Genomic DNA, 11,642 nt, shown 5'->3' with positions numbered 1-11,642 from the left:
TATACACACATTGCGGCAACGCTAATGTTCGACCACTGAACTTAGAGATTAGCCCTTCGGCTGGAAGATATTATTATTATATCCACAGGGGCCGAAACCGTAAATTTCACAACAGTTTATTTGTTATAACAATTAGTATTCATTTTATGAATCTTTGAACTGTATATGTGTCATGATTGACGGGCTTGACAATTTGCCTACTTAGTAATGCCCTCTCGTTCACTTTACAAAAACGAGGGTTACGAATTTATAATGCGAGTAGCTTTACCAACGCTCATCTATGTACCATCGTCGCAAGGAGATCTCCGTTTTAAGAGACGAGTCGCTTAGATGCGAGAACTTTTTTGAGCATGCTAGCTTATTCGGGTTTAATGAAAAAAGTTTGCATTTTTTTTCAGATATTTTGCTGCTATCGTTATTATAATACGGGCAGGGTGTATCCTCTGATTGTCCGACTTTGGTTGAGACAGATAGTGAGTGCATAATATTAGACCCATATATGACTTGGCTTGCAACGCTGATGGTCAGTCGCCGTGGGGATCTATTCAGTATTGACGTTCAGTCTAAAGAGATAAACCTTTCTTCACCAAAATATATCGACATATGTATTCATACAAACAAAAGTAGTCAGGAAACACATGAGGTCTGACGTTGGATTGTAGCACTTCCATGATGAAGCATGGTTTTCGAATTAAATCGTTCCCGTCGAAACCAGTACGCTACTTAAACAATCTGTCCTTAACCACTACGTAAAGCAGCTTTCATTTGACGTTACTCGTTGCTTACACAAACCTTAAGTTACATAAACCTCCTTTTTATGTAGTGGAATATCTTAAAATAACGTGGGTGACCTTGTCGCATATACGACTAAATATATAACTACTTAATGTACGTTGTCAGAATAACGTATGTACGGTACATTCTGTCTGATGTACCTACAGCCAGTTCGGGCCACATCATTGGGCAGGCAGTCGCGCTCTTCTTTCTACAAAGGTATTCATTGGTAACTGCTGTATGCGATTGATACTAGCCTGTTTTGTGCTCCTTAAATTGACATATTGTCACTACCATATTCCGATTTGACATGTTCCAACATGGCGCGTCTGTGCGAGCTAAGCAAATGTGCTCCATTTCAGGAGCAAGAGAAAAACGTTATGGAAGACACTTGTTCATTCAGCGAGTAACACTCACCTCAGTGAGTCTTTGTGAGGTCCTGTTACTATAAATATGATTTTCAACTCAGAGTAATGAAGCGTTTAACGACTTCTTAACGAGTTTTAAACGAGTTTCATATAAACACAGAACTAAGTTAGATGGAGAATAAGATAGAGAGAGCGCACAGCTGATTAATCTGTCAAGGTGATTAATGCCCGTCGCATCTTTTCCCGGACGTAGGTGAGGAATAAACGACTTTTGAACCTCCTAGTTTATGTGCATCTATATGCGAGCCAGAGTTAATGAAGTCTTGGAAACTTCAGTCGGCAAAAATGCGGCCGAACAATTCTGTCGAACTAGAAACCGCCTGTCGCGTCTACACCTCACCAGTACTCAGATCATCATACGGATAACGTCGGAGTTCCAATACTTTTTACTTAATCGGTGCTTCTTGTTTAATTTCTTCTGGATTAAAGCCTTACACTTCAAACCAACGCTGTCGTTGCTACGAATATAGCGATCTTAGTAGCATTCAATATGGCACATTTCTTCCGCGTTTGAGCTCATTGAATTCGTAGAAGCATTATTCGAGAAAAATCCATCGTGTGCCTAATAATTTGTAATAAATACTCATTTAACGAAACTTGTTCCCATTCAATACACGGAATTATCACATTTGGGGCTGAAAGGGTCTCAAAATAATAGAAAAAGCTCGTTCCATATAGAGTAAGTGGATATTTACTATAGCAGTTTGGCATGGTCCTCGCTTGGAAGCCTAGAAGGTGGCTTAGGCGAGATAGGGCTGCACACATAAATGAAAAGGGATCAGCATGAAAATATAATTAGACCCTTGTAGTCTCTTTCCCTTGTAACTCTTTTTTTTTGTAGTCAGCTTTCTTGAAATTGTTTGGAGGTGGATATCTGGTTCTTTGGCAATGCTGTATTTAGTCACATATCTGTCTTGCTCAACTTTCGCAATAATTTCATCAACACTTCCTATAACTGATTGGCCACTGCGAGGAGCACCTTTCACATTGAAATTTTCAGAACGAAATCGACGGGACCATCTTTGGGCCGTTTCTTTCAGGAACATGTCTTAACCATACACGGCACACATTTTCTAGTGAACCTGGGCAGCTGTGCCTTTATGGCAATAAAATGGTAAAACATACCCGTTTTATTGCATAAAACATACTCATCTTTAAGGCGCTCTATAAATCTGGTTTTTCAAGTCCGTTCGGCCCTGATTCTAGTGTGTGTAACGTAGATTCTAAGTGATACTATCTTAGGAATATTAGTACAAGCCTTAAAAAAAAAACTGGGTTTGAAACTCAGAATAGATTTTTCCAGTTGTAAATCTGATGCGCTTTTCATTTATTAAGCTTGTAATTTTAGGCTAAATCCTAGGTTTCTTGGTGTTTTTTAGTCAATTTTGGCTAATAATCGTTTGAAAGTGTACAATTCTCGCTATAATTTAATTCTATACTCTTTGCCATGCTCAAGCAAAAACACGGTTATTTTGTCTGCCTTTTCTATGAATTCTATAAGAAATCTTGATTATTCACGAAAAAAAATAAAACACTTCAAATAACGTGAAAATTTGGAAATATTCGATATTCCGGAAAATTTGAAATGTACAGGAATAACATCTAGATTCAGAGAAAGGCATTATAGGGTGTTTTTAGAGTACAGATAATAGCCATATAGCGAATTAATAATCTTCACCAAAATTATATCTGAACTAAATCAAACTGGTAAACATGCTGTTATAGTTCTTTTGGCCAAGCATTAGATACAGCCGTAGTGAAAATACCTTCTACAATAGATCCATCCACATCGTGTAGAATTTAGCCCATAGGCTACACTACAAAGACTACCGTTTTGTCTTATAGATCAGTATATGCGGACCCGCGACTTATTGCTACTTGCTGCTGCGGTCCATTGGTGTCTATTGTTCCATCTTCGCGTTCTCATCTTTAGGGCGACTTCTGCGCCCATAATGGTTATAATACATAGAGCAGGACTCAAATGCAGGAACATAGATCGAAATATTGGGACAAGACTGTAATTACCATGCTTTCGTCGTCTATCGTATCTGTAGTAGGTTACTAGCCTCAACAAGGTGTATGCGAATCTGGTTCTTCAATCAGAGAACCAGATGAGTTCGGTTGGCAATAGCGAGAACAATTTGAATAGCGAGTAGAAATGAACAAAAAATGGTCTCGAGCGTCTTTTTTCCGGAAGCCGGACCCATCTCGTCTATTTAAAGGCACATACTCAAGGCTTACGATTGCCAGCCATCAGCGCTTTCGAGTTCAAAAAAGACGAAGTAAAATGTCATAGCAGCTTCCACTAACAGTGGCACAATACCCTATTTTAATGTATCCGCCACCTACTACCACCAAGGGTTACCTCTTATTAATCACTACCTTAAACTACTATACGCGTTGTCCGAGTCTGCAAACGCGCGTACATATACAACATATATCAATAAGACAACATATTTTATATGTCTTGCGTCTTGATATACCTTCGAGTTTTTGATATACACTTCATTAATACTTCGTATTGCACACATTGTACGAAATTGAAACCCGCCTTCGTGTTACATCCTACACACTCTTCTATAAATTTCATGAGGTAAGCGCCAAACACCGAGTAAGTAACCACCCTTCACTCTAAAGCAGTCCAGGTTGATTGACGATGACCCGCTTTCTGCCGCATTCAGTTCTGGGCAACAGGTTTAATTTTTTAGGACGCAGCCAAACTTAAATGAAGGGAAGAATTTTGTAATTACCGCGGCATTTTTTGCAGTCGTTAGGTGTCGAATACTTCTTTGGACATTCATTGAAATTTCTAGGTAGACAAGGTCATCCATGAGATCAGTAAGGGGTGCGCTAACAATACTTGGTACGCGCCGCTAGCTAAGGAAAAAGGCGCCAAGTAAAGAAAGAAACAACACAAATGCATGTTTACATAAACTACATATGAACTGAGGTGGAACAGAAGGACTTCTTAGAGCGATTTAAATAGGTGCGTGTACCTGTATTATACAGCAAGTAAAAATTTCGTAGGCGTAAGCGCGCATGACGTCTGTTAAGATTTGGTCACGGAGAAAACAAGAATCAGCAGCTAGGATTGCCTCTGACAGTTCCATTGGACATTGTTGCTTTTGTTGGAAGAGATTAAACCATTCGTTGTACGAAACGCTGGTTCCCGTATCAAAGTAGAGCTCATTTGTTTAGTGCATTTATCAATTAAAGCGTACATATCTGTCTTTGTGGAGTGACGCAGCCCCAACAAACGTTAAGGCGTCAAATTAACTATCGAAGCCTCCCATCATATTAACTTAGCAGGTACGTAGGTACGTTAACAATTTCCACGTTTACAAGGACCACACTTTCGTATGGTCTCTTTATTGAAAAAACACAGGGTATAATCAACAGACCAGCTGTTAAAACGAACTCTCTGCCAAGCACATATCAATAGATTTTTAATATCTTGGGTAAAAATTCGTTTTCACTCCTTGTAAGCCGGTGCTGTAGTAGACTGATAGGCCAAAATCGGATTTTTTCACGTTTCAGTTATCCTTTTCTGCCGTAACACACTGTTGTTTATGTCGAGTTTCTAGCAGTGCCTATTAATGTCCGATACTCTCGACAGACGATTCTACCGCTCGCCTAAAGGTTCAGTTATCTGAATAATAATGATATAATGGTGTAAAAATCAGGGTCATTTCGGAATATCAATAGCACATTAGGTTTTATTTAAGGTTTTTAAATTTAGGCGAACGAAGCTTTTCGAACCACAGCAATCTGTTCCAGCAATAGTAAGCTCGCAGGTTCCATGATTGATATGAAATAGCTAAGGTCAGGCCGATCGTATTTAGATAAAATTGTAATTTAGACCTTTGCGTATACGCAGATATGGTTTTCAAATTGTGTCAAAATGGAACACGCTGTGAAATAACTATATACAGATAGCAAGGAACATAATATTTGTTGAGCAAAGTATATGAACGCTTTGCGGTATTTGGCTTAATTCATTCAGGTACCCTTTGACGCCGGGCTATGGAGCTTACGATTATTATTATTATGGACAAAACATGCAAGATTATCATCCACCTGCAAAGAACGTTGATCCGTTCCCTGGCCAATTTGCAGGTTTCGGTTCCGTCTATTTCGTCCGAGGTGGACCCCATGTTGAACTACAATGCAATCTTTCGAAAGACGGCAACAAGCTTGTATCGGTTAGTAAAATACTGTGCCATCGAGTAAAACTTTCTAATAACTAACGAATTGAACATAAATAATAATAAAGTTTCAAATCTCTCTGACATTTGCAGACATATGTTTATTTCAGCGAGCTACTTACAACATAGTGGCAATAGGAAGTGTTTATCTCTGAGAAAATGGCAGGTTGTTAGAAAAAATGTTTTCCTTAACCATAACAAACACAATACTATTCATTAGCCGTTTGTCGATTCTTCAATTTTTCTAAGCTGACCACTACTTTTTCATTATATATATTAATGAGCAACACGTTGCCAGAGTGTACCCCCAAGTAATACTATAAAACAGGAATACGTTGAAATACCTTTACAATGTTTTTTATTTTCTTAAGTCTATTCTACCTCACCTCAAAAAAAACCGTTCTAACGATTTCTAGATGTCTCGGAATGTTACCTCGGCTCTAGACTCCATTCGCCATTTAAGTCGCAACGTTCATTCGACTCATAGCATATGTGCGGCTATATATGACATCTTAATAATTAATTTCAAGACTAGAAGCCTAAGGAGTCGAGATCAATAGCCTAGAATGCAACCGAAGGAACCTTAAATAAAAAGCGAACAAGCTTTGGAAAGTTTGACATGCTCTGGGGTACAATAAACTACTTCGAATATTTAGGAGGAACTCATATTCCTTATACGAATAGCGTTCTAAAATAAAAACCTGTGTGTTTCTCTTTGCAAGTGCTTTGGAACTACAATTAGGGCACGTTTTCATTGTATGATAATGAACTGACTGTATGTAAAGTTGAAATTCAGATAGGTCGCTTTCTGATTTTTAAACTACATCCGAATTCCGGTTGGTATGAACGTGCTACGACCGACACAGCATTAGTCAGAAACCTTATAAGGAATTCACCTTATCTTACTTTATTGGCACAATATCTGCGTGTGTACGTTAACAGGCTAGAGCCATCGACTCCTGGGTTTCAGAATCAAAGTACTGCCTCTAGAATTATATCTTATGTATATTATTATTGTATCTTATGGATCATCTTACTCTACAGGCGTTCAGGGGTACTTAAAAGCAATCATAATACTGTGATATGCTAATTTTACAGAGCGTCGTATGGGTTAAGGTGGAAAATGCGTACCGCCCATTTCCATACGGACCCCCTCCCTATACCGCAAATCCATATTATTGCTCCTCTGGAGGTTGCCTCGACAAAGCCATTGATCTGACTGAGAAACGGTAAGTTCTTACCATGCAATTCAATGACCTTTCTGGAACGATGTCACTCTTTTATACAACGCTTGAATTATTCTTTGACTACTCCTTCACCCTTACCATGAGCTACGAGCGTGTTCAAAGGCTACATTACCTATTAAAGATCTAATTAATTGAAAACACCATAATGTACGTTACATATGCTCTTTTAATTCAATAGTCTTGTGGATTTTCCATGCTTTTTTCCGTTTATAGTAAACCTTTTGAACAGTTATTTACGCATCATTTTAACACTTCCAATTTATGCATTTGGCTAGTCGAAAACTAATAGCATTTTACAACCCTAGCGACAAATCTATTTATTATATATTTGCTGCCTACAAATCTACAAATTTTCCTTTATGGTGGCATAATAAAGAAAAAGCTTTTTTCTTTATTATGCCACCACCTAGAAATATTCAGACTTAGTGATGAGAAATCCCGTTCCTGCTATGAATTCGGTAGTGGGAAAGGTAGAAGTATGCTAAAGTTACATTTGTATGATTAGAAAGAATTCCCTGGTCAAGCTCCTGCAGAGCAACCTTGACGACCTGTACCTTGAGTAGTATTTTCTCTGTCAGGTCTTTTCCATTAAATAAGCTCGTTCATTTTGTGCTATTGATTTGCGTCAATGATCTTGTTTTCCTGAAGCCTTTCCCAGTGTATAAAACTCCTTTAATCCCCCACAGAACGTATCTCCCAGAGCTCTTCATTGAAATTAAAACCACCGTAATTAGGGATGTATAGGAATCCGTCATTACGGCTGCGTGTTTGTTCGTGCTGAGCAAGTTTTGAGAGATTACGAAAAACTACCAGTCTGTGTGTTGTTCGCTCATCTATTAGGCACTTAGACAGATAATTAAATTCAAGATGTATGACTTGACTGCTTGCAGGCCATGTTCTTGGCCGATTCACGAGTTGTTTGTTATTCCGTCCTCATCAAGTTTGCGTAGCAAAGTCGAACAAGGTGCATCTCCCAGGTTTCAAATCTCATTTCAAAACATAGCAATCCTGTTACACATTCTGGGATACTTTGAAAATGGCTATTACTTTCATCCGATCTATTATAGATTTCTTGAAAATATTCGCACACCTCGACTGTAAATATTATTATTATTTTTTTTTTTTAAATAATACTATAATTACCAGCTTTTAAAGCGATTCAGATCTTTCAATAAGATTTAACCCAATATTTAAGAAACCCAATATTTGGATTTTAACATCCATTCACTTGTCCCATTACAACGTTACTGTTAATGCGATATTCAGGAACAATATCCACGATCTCTAATCCTTAACGCAGCTTCGTATATATTTAGGCATATATTTAGTTAATCACATTAATACAATGATAATAGCGCTCCCGTTTCGGCATATATTAGTTTCATAGGCAAAACTGATATTGCCTTTTTGCTTAGCTGTGCCTATTATCAATTGATGCTTTTACACAGTTCATATGGGGAAAATATAGCTTGCTAATTTTTAGTACATAGACCGGGTACGGTATATGAGAGTTTTTTGTTATTAAATGTTAATTCAAAAAAACCACTACGAATTCGGAATGAGTTCTGAAGCAATTCTTCATTTGTTAGCATCATAAACCACTTTCCTATTACTAGTTCTTCTTATTAACTGTTCATCTGTGCACGATTTTTCGAAAAGCTCGCTTTCAGACACACAAACGGTATACACTTATGTGGCCTTTCTATACTTATAATGCCTTATCTGTGTAAGAAAGAAATAACCAGCTAAAATATAAACAAGTTACCTTCAAAACCACTTGAGAGAATATCAGTTTTTTTTTTAATAAATATATATGTATATATATAAAAGATGGAGCGTTCGGATTAGGAAAATTTTGATGGGCTGTTTGTTGTAACGGGCATATGTTCATCCGTCATGTTTGCTATCAGACGAAAATCAGTTCTTTCTAAAACAAAACACAAACTCGTTATGGCAAACGACAGCGTATCGTTTCGAAATTTGAGTGAAGACCACCTACTCTCCAACTTTTCTTCTCTAAACAAATCTTTACCAAGACAAAAACTTAATTTTTAATCCGAAGTTATTGTTTTTACAGTTTTTAAGCGACTTCTAAAAACCCGAGGAAGAGTTTCATGAGACAAGCTAACAAATCGTTAATAGAACTTAGATTTAAGAGGCCTGAAGGTTTACCACAATGGCTCATAAATCCATCTTTGATAGAGGTAGGTTTTTCATACAGAGATTAACGGCTGTTCTAGAAATGAGAATATTAATTGGCAATTACCTTGTCCAAATAAGTTCCAGTTAACCTTTTTTGGTCAACAGTCAATTTTTCAAAAAACCGTTGCTTTTTGAACCGAGGCCTTTTTAAACTTTTTGATCTTTTCGGCCACTATAAACCCTTACATATTTTAAGCTTTTGTCCTGGTATTATCACAGAACTTAATTCCGTTGACTTTTTTTTTGTAGCGTATTGGATGGTACTTTTGCGAGTTTACGCCTAACAGTACCGTTTGTTTCAGGTTTAGAAAATAATATGAGAAAAACTGTGAATTTAGACGCCTCACCCTATGTATATATATATATATATATATATATATATATATATATATATATATAGATGTTTTTTTTTCTAGTTTTTGCCATGTACTTATCGCTCACATACGATTTTGTTATTTCATCCTGTCTTTTACTTACGGCGTAAAATTTTGTTCAGAAATTGCTAGACTATTGTATTTAATGTGTGCTCAATCTAGAATGCCGTACACACTTATTTTGCAACTCACCAGAACCATTTTCCATGCGAGTGATTATTGACCTACTCTACAAATTTTTCCTGCCCTTCTTTTCGAAGAAAAGATTCTTTTCTTTCTTTACTTTCTAATAAAATGCTACAACTAAAAATCGTGTTATAACTACTACCTAGTAGACTTTGTTGTGGGCAGAAGAACGAACATGTGGGATTTCGTTGGCTGTTTAACAATTGCCATTGTTACAAAAAGCTTTCCTTACCTCAGCATAACAACGCGGAGGGCGAACATGAAATTACATAACCCATTTTTGCGTAGTAGGAGATGATTGCTGTGATTTCATTGCTATATTAGTGTCGAGCTTCTTCAGCTGGCTGGTGCGGTCAGTTATTTCAAATTAACTGAATTCATTGTCGGGTTCGTGTTTATAAGATCGTCATCATTACCTTAAATTTAGGAAACTGCTCGCATAAATGATTAAGACTTACGTATTGCTTTCATTGATTAGTAACCTCAATAACGAATTTTTTCTGACGGGTGACCCACCCCAAAGTTAGCCTTTCATGGCCGAGAGGTGTGCTTTAGGATTACAAGAGTTTTCTCAACAGAACAGATAACTTGACGATTTTCAATACCAAATCATTCTTTGTCTTACTTGTCTTTACAGATTTATTGCTGATATGCATGGTGATATCGCGACTCTTCACATTTACGATTTGCAGCCTCGTGATTACGGCGTTTATCGCTGCAGCGGGACGGTGCAAGCTAACAGTGGGTCGTCTGGCGATACCAACACGATTTATCAAATAGTTGAATTTTTCAACTAGAGTAGTTTTTCAGACCTATCTAGAGTGTGTCCAGAGGTCGGTTATCCACCATCTTGCTAGCTCTAAATATTTTAGTTTATTTCACTGCTCGGTGCATGAAACATGAAGAATACTTGCTAAAACAAATAGGTAGGCTTTGTTTCATTAAAGCTCCACTTTACTTTCTTCGTTCCTGTGCTGTAGTCGACAGCGTTTCGTTAAAATCGTTAACTTTCCGTATGCTTTGTAATGGGTTGACGTTTACTGGAACTCAATTAGATTCCCTCTCCGGGTTTCAGTAGTTGGAGTCACATACCTTTGACAGTTTCATTCACGTTCATATATACTCAAATAAACATAGATGCAAAAATGTTTTCTACCATTGTATTTTGCAAAGCAGATTGGATATTTTAGGCTAACAAAAAAATTGATTCAACTTCCGAAAGCCAAAGCTAAGTAACATACTGAAAACTTCTCTGCAAACTTCGCCGTCTGCTGCAAGCTTGAGTTTTATGAGAAGAAGTTTATGAGAAAATTAAAACGCTTGGTATCAGATTGTTCTAACATCAACTTAAGTGTGTCGACAATAATTCAGTGTTCCTTGGTCCTTGGTTTCTAACGAACATGAAATCAATACCTCAAGTTTTTCCACTTCGTCCTAACTTAACACAGAAATGATTTGTCAAAGCGAGGAAAAAGCCTTTCGATTCTGTCCTTTTTCAAGCCGTACAATGTTGTATCTCTATACATTTTGCCATTAGACAATTATAGGAAGAAGCAGATTTTGTTTGCGCTGACGTGGCTTGGTGGCCTCTATCAAATTCAAGTTCTATTCTTACGTGTCAAATCTGTGACTTTTCTAGATTAAAGGCTACGTAAACTATACGAAAAGAAAAAAGAGCGATGATTACAGAATACCTCAATCCATGCATTGCACTGATTGTAACTCTTAAAATTCTCTTAATAAACCCATTATAGGCACAGACTAAGTGAGACTGCATCGATGAAGGGGATGTTCTCCTTCAAATCGTGCTGTGATCTAGTCATTATACAGACTAGTTCTATAAAGTTCTTCGATTGCTTAAATGAAGACGGCTATTGTTCAAACGGATTTTTAACTTTGATAAGTAATTAATTCAACGACATCTTGTATCACAAATATATGGCCTGTTGCCGTTAGCTTCTTTGTCCACCTTTTCAGTCGATCGATCAAAGGGCACAATACAACATGTTATTTTTAGCAGCGGGTTCACCCGCAACAGATTAAAAGTACGTCTAATTAGTATTCTCCTTCACATACAGAACAGTTTTCTCTCTGCACGACCAGTGAGTGAATAGAGCTAGCCAACGAGAGCCTTTGTTTGTTGTCGGCCCTGCTGCTCTATAATGCGCGTGAGAACTTTTTTACCATCATACTAAGTAAGTAAACGGAAGCTTTGTCACCGCTGCT

At 37.4% G+C, this 11,642-nt stretch overlaps 1 protein-coding gene across 1 annotated transcript in view; it reads left to right on the top strand.

The window, feature by feature from the left end:
- The window catches only part of LOC111252729 (uncharacterized), an 18,471-nt gene extending 7,902 nt beyond the window's left edge, over positions 1-10,569 (top strand). The window contains exons 4-6 of the mRNA XM_022811069.2: positions 5,206-5,404; positions 6,506-6,636; positions 10,054-10,569. Of these exons, the coding sequence (XP_022666804.1) occupies positions 5,206-5,404; positions 6,506-6,636; positions 10,054-10,213 (490 nt within the window). The 3' untranslated portion in view covers positions 10,214-10,569. The remainder of the gene's footprint in view (positions 1-5,205; positions 5,405-6,505; positions 6,637-10,053) is intronic.
- Positions 10,570-11,642: the final 1,073 nt, after the last annotated feature.

This window comes from Varroa destructor, unplaced genomic scaffold (assembly GCF_002443255.2).
Source record: "Varroa destructor unplaced genomic scaffold, Vdes_3.0 BEIS01000006.1, whole genome shotgun sequence".
In the NCBI taxonomy this organism is placed as follows: domain Eukaryota; kingdom Metazoa; phylum Arthropoda; class Arachnida; order Mesostigmata; family Varroidae; genus Varroa; species Varroa destructor.
Note: the sequence above shows the minus strand (reverse complement) of the source record. Positions and strands in the feature narration are given on the sequence as shown.